At 40.5% G+C, this 22,520-nt stretch overlaps 3 protein-coding genes across 7 annotated transcripts in view; 2 read left to right on the top strand and 1 right to left on the bottom strand.

Annotated features, from left to right (window-relative positions):
* Positions 1–801, top strand: part of CTNNAL1 (catenin alpha like 1) — a 72,290-nt gene extending 71,489 nt beyond the window's left edge. Inside the window, exons 18-19 of one of the 2 annotated variants that reach the window (XM_025359772.1) lie at positions 320–403; positions 504–801. In XM_025359772.1, coding sequence (XP_025215557.1) covers positions 320–403; positions 504–605 — 186 coding nt within the window. In that variant the 3' untranslated portion in view covers positions 606–801. The remainder of the gene's footprint in view (positions 1–319; positions 404–503) is intronic. The other variant, XM_025359774.1, reaches the window with a different exon arrangement.
* Positions 802–2,375: 1,574 nt separating this feature from the next.
* FAM206A (family with sequence similarity 206 member A) lies at positions 2,376–9,423 on the bottom strand. Its single transcript, XM_025359356.1, has 6 exons — positions 9,054–9,423; positions 7,942–7,993; positions 7,194–7,323; positions 4,034–4,110; positions 3,868–3,937; positions 2,376–3,778 (listed from the first exon to the last, which is right to left on the bottom strand). The coding sequence occupies exons 1-6, from the start codon at positions 9,130–9,132 to the stop codon at positions 3,644–3,646; spliced, it is 543 nt and encodes a 180-aa protein (XP_025215141.1). The 5' UTR covers positions 9,133–9,423; the 3' UTR covers positions 2,376–3,643.
* A 28-nt stretch (positions 9,424–9,451) lies between these two features.
* ELP1 (elongator complex protein 1) overlaps positions 9,452–22,520 on the top strand; it is a 66,217-nt gene continuing 53,148 nt past the window's right edge. Inside the window, exons 1-6 of one of the 4 annotated variants that reach the window (XM_025359352.1) lie at positions 9,452–9,692; positions 12,402–12,606; positions 13,763–13,915; positions 16,536–16,617; positions 17,368–17,448; positions 21,033–21,118. In XM_025359352.1, the coding sequence (XP_025215137.1) occupies positions 12,457–12,606; positions 13,763–13,915; positions 16,536–16,617; positions 17,368–17,448; positions 21,033–21,118 (552 nt within the window). In that variant the 5' untranslated portion in view covers positions 9,452–9,692; positions 12,402–12,456. Of the gene's footprint in view, positions 9,693–12,135; positions 12,607–13,762; positions 13,916–16,535; positions 16,618–17,367; positions 17,449–21,032; positions 21,119–22,520 lie in introns of those variants that run through there. The other 3 variants (XM_025359354.1, XM_025359353.1, XM_025359355.1) reach the window with 3 other exon arrangements.

The following is a 22,520-nucleotide window of genomic DNA, read 5'->3' on the forward strand; positions in this document are numbered from 1 at the left end:
CAACGCAGAGTGCAAGGAATTGCAAAGGATGGGATTTAATTCCACTATTTGGAGTGTTTTGAGAAGCTGCATTAGAATGATGAATTTTTCACCCACTCTTTCTGCTGAGGTTCCATGAGATAGACATGAGATGTAGGCAGTGACCCCTGCACCTGTGTCCTGGGGCTTTAAGTCAGCTCATGTGCCTAAATCCATATATCTTTCACAATCCCTTAGATTTCCATATGGAGAAAGTTTTATCATGTTAAAACTAAATAAATGGTAAGGTCTTTTAAATACTACTTTTAGAATATCACTTGCATGCTTTTTGTCACTGTAGGTTGATAAGTGTATTACAAAGACAAGATCCATGATGGCTCTCTTAGTCCAGCTTCTTTCACTTTGTTATAAACTGCTGAAGAAGGTGAGATAGCTTTTCTATTTTAGACTCATACTTTAAAAATTGGTTAAAAGGAAAATGCAAAAGAAAATAGTTACTACTTAATTTTGTAATTTTTTTTCAGAGTGAAACAGATACTAATTGTCTTAACTCTTTCCAGCTTCAGATGGAAAATAACGGATGGGTCTCAGTTACAAATAAGGACAGTATGGATGGTAAAATTTGAGAGGCTTTTGGGATCAGATCTCGGGAACATCATGTGATGAAGCTGACATTTTAAAAAAGCAAATGATCCTTTATGTTTTTGGAAATTCATCAATTTTATAAAGAAAACAATATTGAAATTTTGCTCTATTTTCTGATCATGAAACTGTAAAGCTTTTTGACAACTAATAAATGTCATGGCAATTGCTAGATTCTAATTGTAGTGTGATTTAAAAATGGAACATTGCACTAGTGTTCTTTAAAAGTCAAACCAAATATCCCAACTGTCCAAAGGATAATTTAATCCAAAGAAGCTATTTTGAATATGTGTTCGCCTTTGGCATATTTTACCTTAACTGTTTTCTTTCTTTATCATCTAGATCACTAATTTCAGCAGCAAACATACAGTAGTCTGGGTGAACGCAGGGTTTTCCTTAAACCTGTGGACTCTTCTTCAATCCCTCTCTTTACCAAGTGTGACAAAAATCCCCTTGATGACCCTGTCCCAGATCATCCATGCGAGCAGCAAGTTTGTCCCCTAATAAGCATTTTATACAGCAAGGGTGAGTCTGCTGTGCTATGTATGTCCCTCTCCTACTCCTAAAAGCAAGGTAATGGAACTCCACAGAATCCTTGGTTCTAGTTCTAGCGTAGCTGACTGAATTATTAGCTGGGATTCTAAGCCTATCTTTTAGGCTTAAAAGATATTTTGAACTTTCTCAGTATTGATTGATGGCATGGAAGATAAAGACAGAATAAGGAAGCCAAGAAGCTATCTAAATTCTGAATATCATCATATATATATATATATATGGCTTTGAAATGTTCACTATAAAACAAAAACATCATTGTTTAGTTTTTTAAATTTAGGAGTTTAAAGCTTTTCTTGTTTTTGTGGGTGGGGTCATGATTGAAGGATCTGTTTTATAGGTTTTCTCCTTATAATATAGTATGGCCAACTTTGTGGTGGGCTCCAGTCATAGTATTTGTATCTTAATGCTTTGACATTCATTTTGAAATCTAACAGGGCATGCCAGTTATCAAATGGCAGTAGATAATATAAGCTCATCGGATGATCTTTATCTGGGTAAGCCACCACAATCAGTATTCACAAAAGATCTGGAAGAACCACAGTACTGTCAACTGACCACAGCTAGTCAATATTTTATTGAGGAAAATTTTCACTGTAGTCCTTCGGGAGAAAATGTGATGCACTCAGCTCTGTTAATAACCTTTGTAAAATTGTTCCTTAAACAGTCAAAATCATTAAGCATGATTTTTATTCTCTGAAACCAAAGTATTATTTTAAATTACAATAGAAATAATGGGAGAATGATGTGAGGTAATGTTATATGTAAAATGCTATACACAATTCTTTTAATATGTTTAGTCTTTGTTTATGAAGCCTTCAAGAGTCATTATGCTACTTAAAGTGAGGATCTGCTGGTTTGTTTATATTTTCAGCTAATAGCACCATCATGGAGGTGTTTATCCACTTACTACACATTATCATGTCTGGGGGTTATATTTAGGGAGACAGTTATCCTGGTACTCAGATTGTAAGTTTTTCCTGTGAACCAAAATGTTAAGTTTTATTTACAAAATAATACTTTGTAAATCATTAAAACTTAAAAATCCCAACCCCGACTTGTACTTTCATCAGATAATATTTTTGCATACCTGAAAAAATAATATTCTCTAATGAAAGACCAAGTGGAGCTTGGGAAGGGGTAACTTACGACTTCAACAGCATAAAAGGATAGATAACTAATGGAATTTATATATCGAATGATTTCTTCTGTATAAAAGTGTATTTTATTTAAAAACAGGGATATTGAAATGTATGTTATAGCCCTCATAGAAAAATAACATGTTTTATAGTCCTTTTATTTGAAATTCAGTGTAAATCACTCTTAAACTATAAATTCATAGTTGTTGGAGGTTTTTTTTAGTTTAAATGATGTGAAAGCATTTGTTCCATTCAAAGGCCTCTATGCCTTTGAATGACATATTCTCAGTAACTTCTTTGCCAGTAACTAGAGATTGTGAGACTGAGTGACTATAATGTGCATATTTCAAGAATTCGCTTCCCACTGCATTTTAACACATTTTGTAGGAAAGCCTTTGTATTTTTCATAGCCTTTTCACATATCCCTCATTTAAGAAGTCACAGTGTTGCAGTTTTACTTTATTTCAGAGGGGAAGGCCATCTTGTTGGCATAAGCGGGGACAGAAGATACAATATATTCTCCACTCTGACCTCTTCCCTACAACCTAAAAGGGAGAGGAGTTGAGGCAGGTGGGTTAGGACTAGGCATTTTGGTAGGCACATTATAGGAGACTGGGTAAGAAAGGCAGGTTAGGTTTTTTTAAACTTCAAACTGTTAGGAAAATGAGGCAAAAGCAATAACCATACCATATGTTCAAACAGAAGTAGGTTAAAATGTAGTAGTTATCCCTTGGTTTACATAGGGGATTGGTTCCAGGACCTTCCACATATACCCAAATCCATACATGAGTACTCAAGTCCTGCAGTTGGCCCTTCGGAACTGAGTATATGAATCTGCTCTATAAGTGGGTTTCATGTTTGGTTAATGATTTATTTTTGATTCGTTGATAGTTGAAAACAGTGCGTGCATAAGTGGACCCTCGCAGTTCAAACCCATGTTGTTCAAGGGTCAAATGCATTTACTTTTGGATTATGGGATGATGGGTAAATTATTTTTACTTGGCTACTTAAAAATTTTCTGTATTTTCTAAATTTTCATCAAAGAGCTTTGTTTTTAATCAGAAAAACATCCCTTGCATGCCAGTTGTTAGAGAGATACAAGAGAACAGGGTGAGTACATGGGCAGGCCAGATCTGGCAGGCTGTAGACAAATGGGAACCAAGGCTCATTATGCAAGACAGAGAGGGAAAACTAAGTGAAGCACTAGGCCTCCCCTGCATATGGCTGGCTGTTAGGTATGCTTTACATATACTGGTTCTTCTCCTTTAGTGCCCTGATGGTTTAGGCCAGGTAACAAGAATCCCGCTTCGCTTTTTATTCCATGTCAATCCTCATGACATAGTTGTGGCATTAATGCGTTTCACCATGACTTCTTCATATTGTTTTTGTGTCAGTAACCCTTCTGTTATGCTTTTACTTTCTTCAAATTTGGGTAACACAACTGCAATGTAGCCTTCAGTGGATGGCTGGAAAGGAAAGAACATTTAGTACTGTCAAATGATGAAAAAAATCCAATAAAAGGTATGCGGATGAGATCATACTTTTTCTCTTTTACCTTTTCTTGAAGAATAGATGGCTTATGGAGAATGTTTTCATTCACTTCCATCAAACGTCCTCTAACACAACTATTAAAAAAATTTAAGATTTCAGCGTGTTTACTTAGTAAAAAAAAAAAATTCCCTCCCTTTGGTCTTCTAAATGGTGGCTAAAACGTTACTCACCTAGATACAGTATATTCTTCACCATCTGAGCAGTAAATCTTACAGAGAGGTGCGAGCTCTGTTAGAAACTGTGCCCCCTGCGTAATGAGACGGAAGAAGTAATCAATTGATGGACATTTCCACTTTTCTTTGAGAAATAGCCCTTAGGTGTGTAACAGGATGTATTCCTGGAACTGGTGTTTTATTTTATTTTATTTTATTTTATTTTATTTTTTTTTTTTGAGACAGAGTCTCGCTTAGTCGCCCAGGCTGGAGTGCAGTGGCGCGATCTCGGCTCACTGCAAGCTCCGCCTCCCGGGTTCACGCCATTCTCCTGCCTCAGCCTCCCGAGTAGCTGGGACTACAGGCGCCCGCCGCTTCGCCCGGCTAATTTTTTGCATTTTTTTTTAGTAGAGACGGGGTTTCACCATGTTAGCCAGGATGGTCTCGATCTCCTGACCTCGTGATCCGCCCGCCTCGGCCTCCCAAAGTGCTGGGATTACAGGCGTGAGCCACCGCGCCCGGCCGGAACTGGTGTTTTAAATCAATTCCCTCAGTATATAAAAACCATTCATTAATTTCAAAACCTATATCAATATAAGTACTTACTGTGTGCCTGGTGCCATCCCATTTTTTTCTAGGGAAAAAAGCTAATATACATGATAAATGGGAATTTAATTACAGACTACTAATATATTTTATCAACTATAAATGAGAAAACTACATATAACCAGGCATAAAGATTTCAAAAGTGTGGGAAAATCCATCAAGAAATATATAAAATTCAATGTGACATAGTATGACAGCAATATTTTATAAAGTTAGTTTAAGACTTCTACCTCATTTTAATATTAGAACTTAATAGATAAAGGAACTTATTTACCAGGGTCAATCACTAAGACTTTTTGAAGAAGGGATATTGTTCTTTTTTCTCCCCCCCCTCTTTTTAAATCCCTAGTGTGTTAGTAAGGTATATTTTTTCTAATTAAGAAAAACAAAAACATGCACTTTGAGGAAAATGTGGAAAACAAAAGTTTTAAGTAGCAAAATAAAAATAATTGACCCCTGAGTCAATACTACATTTTGATGTGTATGTGTTTGAATGTTATGGCATGGTTATTGTTTCATGTACTCCACTAGATGAACATACCTGGGGAGGCTCTCACAAGTATCTACAGGGAGGCTCATGAGAGCCAATGCAGGCATGTTTCATGTGTTGCCCTCTTTTCTCCTATGAATTTTTCCTGTAGTGGACATCGGCATTTCAGGTTAAGATGCTATTCTTTATGACCCCTTTATTTACCACTCAAAACATTTTTAGATGGCATTCAGATATTACTGTATTGGCTTCACTCCTCTGCACGTGGGTTCTTCATTTTAAAGTACTAGTCATTGTGACTCTCTGCTTCTGAAAGGAAGGGGAAGGCTTGTGTCAAAAGAGCAGACACAAAAGAGCTAGGTCTGTGCCAAAAGAGCAGAAGTATTTTGATGCCTTTTTATCACCTCCTTTGGGAGAATGATTGGCAGTTCTGAGATCCAATGAACACTTACCTGTAGTGGGTTCAATATGCAGGTCCTTCTCTGTTCTTCACTTGTAACAAGAGTGTTACTTGTTTTTTATTTGTATTTTTTTGAGACAGGGTCTTTTTCTGTCATCCAGGCTGGAGTGCAGTGGTGTCATCATGGCTCAGTGCAGCCTTGATTCCTGTGCTCAAGCAATCCTCTTACCTCAGCCTCCTGGGTAACTGGGACTATAGGCGCATGCCACCATGCCCAGCTAATTTAATTTAATTTTTTTTTTTTTTTGGTAGAAATGAGGTCTTGTTATGCTGCCTAGGTTTGTCACAAATTCCTGGCCTCAAGTGAACCTCCCGCCTCGGCTTCCCAAAGTGCTAGGATTATGGGCATGAGCAACTGTACCTGCCTTAAGTGTTACTATTTTGGACAGAGATTTATCATTGAAACTTCGGAAGTCTTAAGTGTTATTGTAACTTGTAGACTATCTTTTAAGAAAGGTGCATGCTTTTCTAAGTCCACTTGTTTCTTGAGTGAGGAAAAATCAATAACTGTAAGGCACATTATTAGGGGACTTCAGGCCTACAAAGGGGGATTTGAATAAGGGTCTCCTAGAATAGTGAGAGCAATTAGCAGAAACTCTTAGTATGAACTCAGTAAATGAAGGATGTAAATCATCCACAGAAACTTTCCCAACAAGTGGGTTTGTAAAGACATTTTAATACGTCACTAAATTCTCCTTGGTATGATACTCTTTTAATCATCTATCCATTTTGCCTAGAGTTACAGAGGGTAGAGCTAGTATTCTGTATAACCAAGAGTTGTGTGCAGGTACAGGGGGTGGGTAGATGTGTATTACATTGACAATGCTTTAGGAATGGAAAAACGTAAGGAGCAAATACCATATATTTTCTCATATTCATGTTTTTTTTTGTTTTTTTTTTTGAGACGGAGTCTTGCTCTGCCGCTCAGGCTGGAGTGCAGTGGCGCAATCTCAGCTCACTGCAACCTCTGCCTCCCAGGTTCAAGCCCTTCTCCTGCCTCAGCCTCCTGAGTGGCTGGGATTACAGGTGCCCACTACGACGCCTGGCTAATTTTTGTATTTTTATAGAGATGGGGTTTCACCACATTGGCCAGGCTGGTCTTGAACTCCTGACCTCGTGATCCACCCACCTCGGTCTCCCAAAGTGCTGGGATTACAGGCGTGAGCCATTCTGACTGGCCCATGTTTTTTTTTTTTTTTCTTACTCCCCTGGGAATTTTTTTTCTGTTTAATTTACATGTGGAAATACATGGTAAAGAAGAGTTGGTCACCTAAATTTTACAGAACTCGAGATACTAGTTTAATACAACTAGAAGGGACAAAATATCTTGTTACATTGCTATTAGAGTTCTCCTTTCAAAGGCCTGCCTTCCCCCTCCCCCATCCTGGGCATTATAGAGATAGTAGCACAGAACCTAATAAAACAGATACTACACCTCCTGAGATACCTAATCTTTGGGAGTCTAAGAATTTCTTTAGGTGAAAGTACACTTAAAATCAGCACCTCAAACTGCTAGAGAAGTATGCTAAGTATATGCTATTGGATTCTAAGGTTCATTGGATCTATCATTACCATGAATATAGAGGATGTAAGTAGATAATCACAGAATTACAGGAACATACCCGCTTAAATTTCCCAGAGACCTTGTTCTGAAGTCTGCTACAGTTGGTACTGATCTGATAGGAAATGCTTTTAATTGTTTTTCCACTTTGAAGAACTGGATGAGATTCTGCCAATGTGATGACACATATTCTACAAGGAGAAAAAATTGATCCTATGTGATTGCTTGGAATAATTTTTCCTCCCATAATTCTTATTGGAACAAGAATGTATGAACTGGTATTTGTTTAGTCAAACTATCATCTTCCCTCTTTTTTCTTTGGCTACTATTGGGGCATAACTGTAGAAAGGAGAATACAATAATAAAAGAGAAAACAAGATTGAATTTCTTTCCCAGGAAAGGGAAGAGTACCAGAGATCTTTAGGTAGGTTGCACTGGGGTAGAAGACAAAAAAATAAGGCATGCCTGTGTATACAAGATACCATGTATGTCTCTACCGTAGCCCTTTCTGTGGGCTCTTAACAGTTCAGTAGTTGGGAACAGACTGGCCACTTCAGGTAGTAGCTGATGATGTGGTCCTCCATTTGGGTGTTTGAATAATCAAATTTATTTGTTCAGAGTGGCCAGGCACTGGAATACTCATTCTTGCCAAACAAACTCCTATAATAATACCATTTCAACACAGTAGAAGATAATTAATGCATGTTTGTTTAGTGAGCATTTGTTCAATCCAAGACCACAAGACCATACCAGGCTACAATACCAGAAAAAAAAAGGTTTTGATAATTTAAAATTCCCAATTTGCTTACCGGTTAGAGTGCTGTAGTATACAGTGGTCCTCACAAAATTTTCCTTTGACATCTAGAAGAATAAATGAGTCTGTTGGTGGCTGAAATCAATACTTACTACCACTATGTGGTCCTTTTTTGGGTCATAGAGATAGTTAATAATGAAGATTGGACACATAAATGCTGCATGCTGGTCACTTCTATCCCTACATTGCTCAAAAAGACATACCCAAAGGCTTCCTGGAAAGTATTTAAAGAGATCTGGCCCAGACAGAATAATTTATTCAACATTAAGGTAATTAACTCCTTGCTCCATCTTCCTTTACACTCACTTCAAAATGAGTACACACAGTATTTTTGCTAGGAAAATGCAATTAGCATCCCATTCTTTATGATATATATTTTTTGTTGGTGGTTTCCAGGACTGTTCTGATGTTGGTGCAAGTCCGACATTCTGGGAGACCCCTCAGTCATGGGTCAACTAGGACAGGTTGGTCACCCTATGTTTGACCAACAGAAAATATGCTACAATATATATATTTTTTTAACTGAGTATAACCATTATCACTGAATGAAAGGAAGAAAGGAGAGTCCCAAACGATGCTCCCGCCACTGGTACTGCTTACACAAAACAGTACAAAAAGAATACCTACTTCTAAGTGGCAGATGAACAATACCGGTGGCGTCTCCTTAAGTAAATGTGTAATTCTGCTTTCTAAATGTCTCTAGCCCACCCTCTTCTCGCCAGACCTACTGCCTCTACCTTGGTTTCGATCTGATCATTTACATAATTTTATGTATTGCTACCCGCTGTGAGAGTGAGCCCTTCAATCCCTCCAGGCACTTCAGGACTGTGGCAACCTAGCCCTGCGCCTACCTGCGGGGCCTCCGTGAGCTACACCCTAGAGCTCGCACTGCAATCGCCGGTCCCAGAATGCGCCCTGAAGTATTTCAGGCCACCAGGTCTTTGCAAATGCCACTACCTGGGCCTAGACGGAACACAGAAGTCCAGCTCCTTCTGACGTGGGGAGGGAGCGCCAGGGAGAGAGCGCGTGGCTTACGATCTGTCAACGTAGTCTCCACAGCATTAGGCCAATGCGGCCAAGGAGGGATCAACATCACTCTGCACTTACCCGGTTTGTACCAGCGAGTGAAGTATCGATCCACGAGCGAAGGCACCACCGGCTCCGCTGCTTCAGGCTCGGTAGCCATGGCGACCTCCGGCGCCGCCACACCCTCCCTCCCGGACCCCAGCGCTTCCTCAGCGCAGCCCCGGCTGGGCGTGCTCTTCCGGCGCGCAGCGCGTGTCGTGCGCACGCGCGCTTCTGCCAGCTCCGCAGGTTCCGCCCCCCATTACTGTGCTTTGGGGTTCCACATCAAAACAGAGATCAAATGCAAAAGTGTGGGCAGATGGGCAGGAGGGCAGAGGGACAGGGGACGCGGCCAATGTAGTTCCTCTACCTCTACGGTGCCAGGGCTACAAAGAAGGCCGGTCCCGGTAAGTGACCAGGAAAGCGGACCCGGCCACGCCTCCGCCGCTGGATGACGTCACCCCGCGCCGCCCTCCGCGGGCCGGGCCATCCTAGTTGACGCGACGATTGCGCAGCTGGCCTCTGCCGTGCTTCAGTGCACCCCTGGAGGCCTAGTGCGCTCGGTGAGAGAGCGGGAGCCTAGGACCGAGACGCGTGCGCAGTTCGGGGCGGACTCTGGGTAGCCGGCTGCGCGTGGCTGGGGAGGCGAGGCCGGATGCACCTCTGTTTGGGGGTCCTCAGGTAAGCGATCCATCCGGGGCAGGGGCACGGGAGTGGACCCCTCCGCCGGCAGTGTCCGGGTGAAAGAGACCCGGAGGCTCCTCTGCCTCCTGCGGGCCGGGGACTGGAGCGCGGGCTGCACCACCTCTTTCCTAGAGCCTTAAATTCTTTTTGCAGTTTTGCCACCTGCTCCATCGGGGGCGCTGGGAGGCGCGACAGCCCGGGGATACCTGCTGCACCTCTAGCCAGACTTAACCCAGCCTCTTGATTGCTTGCAGGGGGTTGATAATAACGCTGAAAGCGAGAGCATTAATTCACGATGGAAGGCGGCGGTTAATAGAGGCTCGGGTGCTGTCGTGCGGGTCCTTTCTCGCGTCTGAGACTTTTTCGTGGAGGTGGTGTCCTCTGTGCTTCTCCATCTAACGTGGTGTTTTAACGTGGCTTTCTTTCCCGTTAACGATGATCTCCGTGGAGACAGTGGCTGCCTGAGTAATCTTCAGATCCCAGCACTTAGCAAGTGCCCAGTCAGTGTTGGATGTAGGCCACAAACCGGATCGTAAAGAATTCAACAGCATATTGACAGCCACAGCCACGGCGCTAACCAATGAATAGATCAATATGAAGAGTAAGCAGAAAGGCAGCAAAGACAGTTTTCCAGCTCGGGGACATGGCGTAGAAATGGCCTGCCCCGAAATAGTGGGAACTGTCATTTGGGGGAAGAATAGCAAGTTCTTTGCTTTCCAGGTCGCACTTGATGTGCATGTGAGACTTGCTTGTGATATTATCAGGAGGTTAAAAATGTGGGTTTAGTGGTCAGTTTGGGCTAATTCAGTCGGGGCTAGGCATTTAGGCCTAATCAGCGTATTCGTGATCTACCTGGTACATGTAATCATGCATATGATGTCTAGCCAAGAGGTGGATAGTTGAAGGGACAAGGGAAGAAAATGAAGGAGTTGTCAGAAAATTTAAGAGAGAATTCACTATTGACCTTTGGTGTGGAGGAATCTTTAGTACATTCAAGGACTGAGAAAAGTTTGAATCAGTAGAGGCAGGAAGTTTGGAGGTTGCAGATGTCAGAGAAAGAGTATCAATAGGCCTAGGTCCTGTGGCAATGTGGAGGATATTCCTTTCCTACCCTGGAAGGAAGTGGACGGAAGTCTTCCTTTAAGAAGATAAGGGAATAAGGCTGATGGGTGTCAAATTTCAAAGAAACTAGTTTTGAGGCGTTTTTATGATGTTCAAAGATGAAAAACGCGGCCAGGCATGGTGGCTCACACCTGTAATCCCAGCACTTTGGGAGGCAGAGGCGAGTGGATCACTTGAGGTCAGGAGTTCAAGAACAGCCTGGCCAACATGGTGAAACCCTGTCTCTACTAAAAATACAAAAATTAGCTGGGCATGGTGCCGGGCGCATGAAATCCCAGCTACTCGGGAGGCTGAGGCAGGAGAATCGCTTGAACCCGGGAGGCAGAGGTTGCGGTGAGCCGAGATTGCGGCCATTGCACTCCAGCCTGGGCAGTAAGAGTGAAACTCTGTCTCAAAAAAAAACACAAAACAAAACAAAACAAAAAAACCAACCTGCATGATATGTTAGAGGTTTCAAGTAATTTCTAGAAGTTTTTGAATGTAATTGTCACCAAAACTTACTAAAATCATTGCCTTGATTTCCTCACTTCCATCATATATAAACTTACCTTCCTCTTATCCCGCATTATATATTATATAATTCCTATTATACGTGACATTATCTTCTCTGTACTATTAGGATTGATTCATCTTTATTCTTTCTGTGTCATACATATGTGGGGTGCCAAGATGAGAGAATTTTCCTTGTATTAAAGTGACAATGAGGCCAGTATGGTCCTTGTAATTGCTACCCCAACATAACTTAGGGACTTACAATCATAAGCCTTAAAGGGATCTGAATATAAATAACTAGCACAGTAACATTTTTTTTTCCCTACTTAGGTAATGTTATGCATTTAAGCAAGTCTGATTTTGCCAGACCAAAGTAGACATTCTGTTTAGCACTCTTTTCTCACGTTTTCTATTGTCCTGGGTAAAACCTGGCCAGAAGAACAAAGTTACTGGAAGTAGTTATGTCAGATCATCAAGGTCCTTGAAATATTGGTCATCATTTTCAAGTAAATTGTTGCCATGTCCCAGTATTTTATCTTCTCCTTTAGAACAGTAAATGCTTTTCTATCTTTGATTTCATTTTTTTAATGAATGTATAAAGCCAGTTTATAAATGAATAGACCTGGTGAATATTAAAGTTGTTTCAGATTCTCTTCAACTGCCAGTATATAAACATGGATTTTCAAATAGTGCTAATCAGTGGGATACTCTTTTGTTTTTCCTTATGATTTTATAAAGATGTCCTAACATGCAAAAATAAAACGTTTCCCCATTCATTTGTTCTTTCACCTTTCCCAAAGGAATAACTGATATTACATCTTTTTTAAAGATGAGAATCTAAAGTTGAGAATCTTGCCTCTCCTGAAAAGTGAGAACATAAAATAGGTTTGAGAATTCCTAATTTGTAGACCATAACTGTATAGAGTGGGTCAGGTTGCTGCTATAATCCACACGTGGATGTGTACTCAGAGAGCTAAGTTTTTTCTTTTCTTGGCTATTCTGATTCTAACTACCACTTCTTCACCCCCTGAATCATTTCACTTAAATAAATATGGTCATTTATCACTATTAAGCTATTTCTTTCTCTCTCAGGGATTAATGGTTCATCAAGGGATAGTTGTACTCGTCTCGTGGGAATCACTTCATCATGCGAAATCTGAAATTATTTCGGACCCTGGAATTCAGGGATATTCAAGGTCCAGGGAAACCTCAGTGCTTCTCTCTCCGAACTGAACAGGGGACGGTGCTCATTGGTTCAGAACATGGACTGATAGAAGTAGACCCTGTCTCAAGAGAAGTAAGTTACTGATGGAGAATGCTAGCAGATGGATCTGACCCTTGATTTGTCTTCTTCCAAATTTCTTTCCCCACATAGTCTTTCTTTACATCGTACTGAATTTATATCCTCCCAAATAAACATCCTTTGCTTCATGTATGTGCCATGTTAGACATAGGTTAAATAGTAACCCTTCTTTAACTCTGCTACTGTTTTAACCTAAGTCAGTAAAACTCTGACTTAACTTTTTGAGTGGGTTCCCTACTTTTTACCCTTTTTGTCATGCAAATTCTGTTTATAAGAGTGGTTCTTAATTGGCAATGAACACGAAAGTTGCCTGTGGAGCTTTCTAAAAGTTTGAGCCCACATCTCATGTCAACTAAATCAGAATCTTTAGTGTTGGCTGCTAACTATATGTGCTTTAAAAACCTCTGTGGGTTGGTTTTCATATGGTCCCTTGATTATATTCTTCTACTAATACATTTTAGGCAGCTACATCCTTTAGTACCTTTTCCCTGTACTGTAGCAATCTTAGAAAAACATAGTTATTAGCATCATGTTTTATTGGGCATTTTTAAAGAGACCAGACTTATTGTTTTTGTTTTTATCTTTGTTTGGCAAGGTCATATTACCTATTTTTCTTGTTAAAGATGACAGAGTAGTGATATTTCTTAACTGAAAGTTTGGGTTTTCATCTGGAAAAAACATTTTCTAAAGCTTTTATATAATTAAAGAAGCATTAGGCCGGGCGTGGTGGCTCACGCCTGTAATCCCAGCACTTTGGGAGGCCGAAGCAGGCAGATCATGAGGTCAGGAGATCGAGACCATCCTGGCTAACATGGTGAAATCCCGTCTCTACTAAAAATACAAAAAATTAGCCGGGTGTGGTGGTGGGCGCCTGTAGTCCCAGCTACTCAGGAGGCTAAGGCAGGAGAATGGCGTGAACCTGGGAGGCAGAGCTTGCAGTGAGCTGAGATTGTGCCACTGCACTCCAGCCTGGGCGACAGAGCGAGACTCCGTCTCAAATAAATAAATAAAATAAATAAATAAATAAATAAAATTTAAAAAATAAAAATAATAAAAGAAGCATTAAAAAGTATTTTATTTCTAGAAATGTTGTCAATTATTCTTGAAAGTAGACTGGGTTAATTTGCTTATGTGTTTACTTTGATGAAAGGTGAAAAATGAAGTTTCTTTGGTGGCAGAAGGCTTTCTCCCAGAGGATGGAAGTGGCCGCATTGTTGGTGTTCAGGACTTGCTGGATCAGGAGTCTGTGTGTGTGGCCACAGCCTCTGGAGACGTCATAGTCTTTAGTCTCAGCACACAACAGGTAAGTGGAAGAGTCCAGTGAGTGGGGAGTCTCAAGCGTCCTCAAATAGGTTACTTGGTATTTGTGGAAGTTTTCAAATCAGTTGCCATAATATTTAAGCTTTTGCAAATTAGCATTTGCATTATGTATTTCTTTATTTAAAAAATTGTTAACATGGCTTTAGCTGTATTTTAAGATTCTTCTAAGACTCAGGTTTGTCTGCTGCATCTTTTAATCAGAATAATCAGAACATTCCAAATGACAATATATTTTTTTAAAAGTTAAAACTGGCTGTTCTTGTGTGGTGTAGATCACCTCTTATCAGACCCTCATCCTGAGTTGCAACCTTTGTTTCTCAATTTAGGAAGTCTTTGAATGTTTATCTGACATAGATTTTCTGTTGTGGATGTTGATTGGCTAACTTTAGAGTCCCTGAACTCTAGGCACTGAAGTAGTACATTATCATTACCTGCATATTTGGTGACTGCCAGGAGAGCTAGACTTCAAGCAATTGCTTCTTTCTCTGCTCTAGTGTGTAGTTGAGTTTCAAATTTCTATCCTCACCTTCTTAACAGCAAGGGTTTCAAATTACACTTGCCTGATTCTTTAAATCTTCTTTGATTTCTTCATTAGTTGTGACCTCCTTAACATTGATTGTGTCACAGAAGTTAGAGTATTACTAATAGTAGGATAATAGTAACAGCTTACATTTATTAACTGTTTACCATGTGCCTGGCACTTTTTAAAGTGCTTTTCATGCAAATTTATTTAATCTTCACTATGACCTTATGTGGTAGGTTGTTGTTGCCTATTCTTCAGAAGAGGCAGTTGAGGCACAGAGTGCTTAGGTGATTAGACCGGGGTCACACAGTAATCAAATGGAGTTTGACCCTAGCAGTCTAAATCTGGTACCTTTGCTCTTAACCATTCTGTTTAGTACAATCATAAACCTTACTCTCAGTTCATGGTGGGAAATATCAAACCTGTCATGCCCAGCTTAATTGGTTTTTCTCATATTTAAATGATAGATGCTTTTACTTTCAAAACATTTTGTAGCATTGTTTCCTGGTTACTGAGCTCTTCCAGTCTATTTATCTTCATTTAATGGTGCTGATTCTACCCTTTAGTGGCTTCTCAACTGTCTGGAAGGCAGAGCCCATGTTCCTTATTGTGCCTTATAAGCCCTTTCACTATCTTTTCCCCACATTCCTTTTTAGCCCCATCCCCTCATTGTTCCCATGTGTACGTATACCTTATGTTTTAGTTGCAGCTGATTTTTAACTGCTCTTTTTTTCTGGCTTTGTGCCTCTACACTGTGTTTTCTTCCTGGTCTCTTGTTCCTGTCCTTATTACCACTCTTTGAAACACGTCAGAAAAACTTTTTGTGGACTCTGGGCCACTTGTCATTCTCTGTGCTGAGACGCACTTTGCTTTCCAGAGATCTTGGTCATTGCTGTCATCTTCTGTAGAGTCATCTTTTATCTCCCTCATGAGACAGCTCTGGGAAGAAAGAGTTTTGTTTTGTTTTTTTTTCTTTTTTTGAGAGGGAGTCTCGCTCTGTCGCCCAGGCTGGAGTGCAGTGATGCGATCTCGGCTCACTGCAAGCTCCGCCTCCCGGGTTCACGCCATTCTCCTGCCTCAGCCTCCTGAGTAGCTGGGACTACAGGCGCCCGCCACCGCGCCCGGCTAATTTTTTGTATTTTCAGTAGAGATGGGGTTTCACTGTGGTCTGGATCTCCTGACCTTGTCCGCCCGCCTCGGCCTCCCAAAGTGCTGGGATTACAGGCGTGAGCCCCCCGCGCCCGGCCAAATCCCTGTGCCCGATAACAGGTCTATTCTCTTGATATCCATTACTGAAGATATGTTTGTTGAATAAGTTCTTGTTTTAATTTTTTAATTTAAATTTTTAATTTTTATGGGTACATAGTAAGTACATATATTTATGGGCTTGGCTATATGAGACGCTCTGATACAAGCATGCAGTGCAAAATAGCCACATCATGGAGAATGGGATATCCATCCCATCAAGCATTTATCCTTTGTGTTACAAACAATTCAATTACAGTCTTTTAGTTATTTTTAAATGTGCAATTACTGTTGACTATAGTTACCTTATTGTGCTATCAAATAACAAGTCTTATTTATTCTGTCTATTTTTTTGTACCTATTAACCATTCCAACTTACCTCAGCCCCCTCACTACCCTTCCCAGCCTCTGGTAACCATCCTTCTATTCTCTGTGTCCATGAGTTCAATTGTTTTGATTTTTAGATCCCACAAATAAGTGAGAACATACGATGTTTGTCTTTTTTGTGCCTGGTTTATTTCGCTTAATGTAATCATCTCCAGTTCCATCCATGTTGTTGCAGATGACAGGATCTTATTCTTTTTTTATGGCTGAGTAGTACCCATTGTGTATAGTACCACAGTTTCTTTATCCAGTCATCCGTTGATGGACACAGGTTGCTTCCAAATCTTAGCTGTTGTGAACAGAGCTGCAACAAACATGAGAGTGCAGATACCTCTTTCATATACTGATGGTTTTTCTTTTTGTTTTTTTAATTGTTTTGATTAAAGTTGCAGTCAATTTTTACTAAGACGCTAGTGTTTTGAGTCTCTCTTTTCAATTTTCTCTGTCTCAGCTGGAGTGTGTTGGGAGTGTAGCCAGTGGTATCTCTGTCATGAGTTGGAGTCCTGACCAAGAGCTGGTGCTTCTTGCCACGGGTAAGCTTGTTACTGGTGGCTCACTCGCTTTCTAAAACATTACTCCAGGTGTCTTACAGGCTTCATCAGTTTTGGGCTGCTTGAATTTCAAAAAATTTCTTTGAACCAGTATAATACCAATATTATACTGTAGAGTGAATTTATTTATTTTTATTTTTTATTTTTGTTGGTAACTGAAGTTTTACCTCTTAGTCTATCATCATAAAAAGTTGTTTCATGTAACTTTTTCGGTTTTTGGGAGTAAGAAACAAAGTCATAAAACTTGGGGAGGCTGCTAAGTCCCCAGTTAGAGTTAAAAATGTCAGCAATATATATTTTAACTTATTCTAAGAGTTGATGTATGAATACATTCTAAAAGCTCTTCTTGGGTTCTGTTGCTGTTTTTCCCCTTTAAGTCTCATCATTCCAGATGAGTTTAGTAAACAAGCTCCGTTGATGACATATATATTTAGAGGTATCTTGGGGACAGGGAGTGTTGAAGTTAGTGGAGGAGGGCTTTGTGGACTTTTGTGTTCAACTGTACACACATTAATAGCAGAGCATAAGCACCAGGTGACTTATCTAGGCAAAGCTGTTTGGGTTTTTTTTTGGTCATTGTTGATTGTTTTTTTAAGTCAAAGCATTTTGGATGAATTCTCTCTGCTTTGTTCAGACTAACTCCAGCTCCTTAGCTTACAGTGCCATAGGTACTTACGAAATGGCAAATTTGTTACGTGGAAACAAAATCATTTTTGTTTGTGTTTCTCTAAGGTCAACAGACCCTGATTATGATGACAAAAGATTTTGAGCCAATCATGGAGCAGCAGATCCACCAGGATGATTTTGGTGAAAGTGAGTATAGGTTTGTTTGCAACATTTTGTGACCTACGTTTCTTCCCATTTTTGACCATTTCCTTGTACACTAATAGCCATGTCATTAGGCCAAAGAACTGTGAAGGTTAAACCCCCAGTTATTAAATGTCTATTAGCTCAGTTCCTTCAGCCCATCCCAAATCTTAAAAGGCCTACTGGTGCCTCTCCAGGTCTGAGGGTTGGCTTTGTCAATAACCTGGAAAATATAAATCAATGTTTAAGGTCACTTAGATAGTTGTTACCCAAACCCTGGAAAAGTCTTAGGCTGGGCCTTCAGTGAAAGGGACTGTACAAGCTAGAATAAAGGTAGTATTTCCGGGATACAGTTTTAGGGAGAAGAAAAGAAAGATGGGGTAGAAGGCTGGTTTTTGTTCCTACTGATTAGATCCAATCTGCATTTCCATGGGAACAATCAGATTATTTTCTTGCCAAAATCTAACCAAGGTCATCTGGGCATTAAGGCTATGGCAGTATTGAAGGGCAGTGCAGGAGAAGAGAGATGTTTATTAAGTATAAGCTTTGGCCATCTTGAAGTCATCAAATAACTGGCCTGATTGAAGAGGGATGGGGAAGAAGATATTCCAACTTCTGTTAAGGTCTAACTTCCTGCCTTCTTGCTCCATCAACTCTGAGAAATCATTTAGATAACTTCTACCCATTTGTTTACAAATAATGTATTTGTTCAGAAGTAATTTTGGAGGACTGGGCACAGTGGCTCATGCCTATAATCCCAGCACATTTGAAGGATGAGGCAGGAGGATTGCTTGAGCCCAGGAGTTTGATACTAGCCTGGGCAACATAGGGAGACCTAGCGTCTACAAAAAATTTAAAAATTACCTGGGCATGTTGGTATGAGCACAGTAATGACATGATGTACAGGTATTAGGGTAGCATAAGGGAAGGAAACCAGTAACTGGAGAGGGATGATTTCCCCGAGGAAGCTGACTTGAGCTGAGTCTCAGCTGAATTGGTGTTGGGTAGGTGAGGGATAAGGATGGGGAGTGGTCAGCTGAATTGGTGTTGGGTAGGTGAGGGATAAGGGTAGGGAACAGTCCAAGCAAGTGAATGTGTCCATTTCAAGGGAAGGTTATTTCATAGAAACATTATAGGTTACTCAGGGAACTGTGAGTAATTCAGCATTGCCGAAGTGGCAGGATGTGAGTGTAGAATGAAATGAATGGGACAGATTTGATTGAGTTTGTAGTGGGGGATTTGGACATTGATCAGCCGTTACAAGTTTTGATGTTAAGAGGTTTAAAGAGATTTATCTAGTAGAAAGATGGCTTGTGATGGCCATGTTGTTTTTGTGTGTGGAGAGGAAAGAGACTAGAGGCAGGATGATCAGGTAAGAGGTTGCTGCAGGAATCCAGATGACAGATAAGGAAGGTATATGTGCGGCTGGAAGCAGGAATGATTCAGGAGAAACTTGAATCTCAATGAGGATGGGAGTACATTTTTTAGAATTAGCTAAAAAACTTTTTTAGAATATACGTGCATGGTTCCCCTTCTGCCCTAGGCCAGTTTGAGAAATACCAGTTTAGAAAGTGAAATAAATAAGCTTTGCGTATGTAAGGTGAATAAGAAAAAGTTGAGCAGGACTCCAGCCAGAACCTCAGGTGATGGGAATAAAGATGCCAGTAACTGAGAGGGAAGATGGGGAAGTGCTGGTCTGTAAGGGGTGGGTGGTGAGGTCTGTTTTGGATTTGTTGAAGGACCATATGGGATTGCCATGTGGAGTAGGCAAATACAAGGCTGAAACTCAGAAAAGGCCAGAGCTATGGACTGAGAAGTGGTGGGTATGTAGGAAATTCTGACAATTTTGGGAACAGATGGACTTGCTCAGAGAGCAGATGCTGTACAGGAAGAGTCTGGAATCCAGGGTGGAACTCTGGGGCATCCAGCTTTGGGGACAGTCAGAGAGAGAGTAAGAGCACACAGTACACTTTGGGATGGGAAAGTACTCTGGGCCTGGTGTTTCCCACCGACTTTTCCACAAAAATTCTAATGCAGTAAATCAAAGGAAATGTAGTCCAAGTTAAGGTCTTAGGTCTCAGAAATGTGTTTCTCAGTACAAAAATAAAAAAAAGAATCATTCTATGGAGCGTTGAATATTTTCCCTCTATTCTGGGGTCAGTAAACTTGTTCTGAAAAGGGGCTAGGTCATAAATATGTTCAGCTTTGCAGGCTATATGATCTATGTTGCAACTACTCAATTCTAATGTTGAGGTGTGAAAGTTATACATGATACATAAGCACGGCTATGGTCCAGTAAACGTTTGTTTGTAAAAGCAGATGTAGGCTGTAGTTTTGTAAATCCCTGCTATAACCCCATCATTTCTTGTCTTCCACTGGAGAAGTTCTCTTTCTTCACTCCTTGGTCCTTAATCTTTCTGTGGAAACTTGGAGATAGAAGCCTGGGGGTTTGCACCAGGATAGTCATTACCATTTGTATGCAGCAGCAAGTTATGCTTTGAGGTACTGCAGTGCTTGGATGTGAGCAGACAGGAAATGGTCATATGGACCATGATTTATAGGAATTGCAGACAGCCCTGTTTCATCAGAATCAGAATCAATGGCCGGAGAAAAGTATTGGGTCCTGGATTGGGTGATGCTTTCAGGACCATCTTTATTGTGCCTCTTGCAGATGGATCCTACCTCTGGGAACAGAAGCGTTGTGTTGTTTCAGCAACTCTGCCTTTATAGTTTATGTAAGAGAAGCGTTATGATCTAGAAAGAACACCAGTCAGCCTGGAAGGCAGAAGACCTGTGTTCTAACTTTGGGCTCCACCGTTAGGGAGGGTCTCAATCTCTTAAGTCTATGTGAGGAGCTATTTTGTGACCTGCAGCCCCTCTATCACCAGTGAGGAGCCTGCAATCAGAATTTTATTCCCAGTTCTCGTCTTGGAGTTTTATGTTCCGGACATATTTTGTAAACTCTTCATGTTTCATTCTTCTTACTTGTAAGGTGAGGGTGAGATCCCTGACTTGTGTCATCTAAGAAACTTGGAATACATAAGATGGCAGTAAAATGCTTTCCAGAATAAGGAAGTGCATTTTAAATTCTTCAAAATCACTGCTGCATATAATATGAAATGGGTTTTGTTTATTTGTTTGTTTTGACATGGGGGTCTCGCTATGTTACCCGGGCTAGAGAGTGCAATAGTGCAATCACGGCTCACTGCAGCTTTGAACTCCTGGGTTCAAGTGATCTTCCTACTTCAGTCTCCTGAGTAGCTGGGAGCACAGGTGTGTGCCATCATGTCCAGCTAATTTTGTATACTTTTTGTAGAGATGGGGGTCTCCCTCTGTTGCCCAGGCTGGTCTTGAACTCCTGGACTCAAGTGATCCATCTGCCTCAGCCTCCCAAAATGTTGGGACTATAGGCATGAGCCACCACGCCCAGCCTGAAACATAGGTTTCTCAAATACTGACTGCTGGTCAATTTATTGAGAGGTCTTAGAGGACCCGAGTAATTGCCAGTGACTAACTTCATGAAGAATAGCAGTGAAACTTTTTGTTTCATTTCATGCAGCTTATTGGTTGTCTTGCCAATTGTTCCCTAGGCAAGTTTATCACTGTTGGATGGGGCAGGAAGGAGACACAGTTCCATGGATCAGAAGGCAGACAAGCAGCTTTTCAGATGCAAATGGTAAGTTTGTGGTTTGATGGATAAAGAGCCTTGACTGGAACAAATGTAAGTTTGCCACCCACCAGGAATTCTGTTGTGTCCACTTACATGCCAGTAATGAACAGTTCTCTTCTGCTTTAGTAAAACTGCCTAGAGCCTTCAGGAAATGAGTCCCCCTAGAAAGATCCTTTTTTTCCTTGTTATTGCCAAGTTGCTTTGTGATTTATTATCATGGTAGCAAATAATTAGAACCAATATTCATCATCCAGTTCAAAAAATAAAACATCACAGACAAAGGAAATCCCTTGTGTATCCCGTCCCGATGTCCCTCGCCTTCCTCCCCGGAGAGAGCTGCCATCCTTCATTCACATGCATGTTCTCATACTTCTCCCATATATGTGTATGTTAGATATTTTTCTTATTCTGTTGGATGAAAGTCTTTGTTTTCCTTACTTCTGGATTAGAAAATTCTAAAGACCATATAATGATGTCTCGATGACTCAAGGCAGTATTTCTTAATCTTCTAATGTAGGCAGCCCCTGAAGGCAGAGGTATGTGGACACAAGAAGAGTGCAAACTCTTGGGGCACCTGGGGAAGTAGTGTGCATGTCACATTAAATTCATTTAAACTCTTATATTTTATTTTAATATGTACAATATGAATATTTTTTTAAAATATGAACTGAAAAGTATTACCCTTGAGTAAAATTAATGCCCCAAGAAGGTGTGCCATATTTACCCTCTGGCATACTGCCAGGTACCCCCAGGAGCAGTGTATATCTCGGTTAGAAAAGTACAGATTACGTTATCCTCATAACATTTAGAAGCTATGAGACCTTGGCAGGGAAGTTTCCTAACGTTTCTGAGCCTCGGTATTCTCTGTAAAGTGGACAACGTAATGTCTCCTTACAAGGGTTGAGATGAGTGGGTAATAACATATAAAACAGCTACCACAGCATCAGCACAGCGTAGGCACTCAAATAGTAGTTGCTGCTCTTATTTTAGTAGACAAATAAGTTTTGAAACTTTTTTTTTTTAAAAGCATAGTTTTATTTCAAAACAACTATGTAGTGAGTAAAATATGCATGGGGGTCTAATTTAACATTCTGAAGGCTATTGACTTATTAGAATAGTAAAGGATTATTAGAGGGCGGAAACATAGAGTAAGTATTCTCAGACACAGCCTTGTTTCTTTGGGGTGATCCACTACACATGCCCAGCTTTGGACGAGTGGTTTTCTTGTCCCCCTGATTTTAAGTGATTTTTTTTTTTGGCCGAAGGACTTAAAAGGTATCCATGACTAAACAGAAACTTGACCAAGTAAATAGTTGGTGCAATCTGAATATTCTTTCTTGCTGCAAGCAACAAGTAAATTATGTTACAACTTTCTTTTTTTTTTTCTTTTTCTTTTTTTTTTTTTTTT

The sequence above is a fragment of the Theropithecus gelada genome, chromosome 15 (genome assembly GCF_003255815.1).
Source record: "Theropithecus gelada isolate Dixy chromosome 15, Tgel_1.0, whole genome shotgun sequence".
Classification (NCBI taxonomy): Eukaryota; Metazoa; Chordata; class Mammalia; order Primates; family Cercopithecidae; genus Theropithecus; species Theropithecus gelada.

What these genes read in the sequence shown, in the direction of transcription:
- FAM206A (XM_025359356.1), bottom strand. Translation starts at nt 9,132, where the DNA reads ATGGCTACCGAGCCTGAAGCAGCGGAGCCGGTGGTGCCTTCGCTCGTG. An exon ending in CACTCGCTGGTACAAACCGG is followed by an intron (nt 7,994 to 9,053) that starts GTAAGTGCAGAG and finishes TTATTCTTCTAG; the next exon opens with ATGTCAAAGGAAAATTTTGT. An exon ending in CATCTATTCTTCAAGAAAAG is followed by an intron (nt 3,779 to 3,867) that starts GTAAAAGAGAAA and finishes TTTCCTTTCCAG; the next exon opens with CCATCCACTGAAGGCTACAT.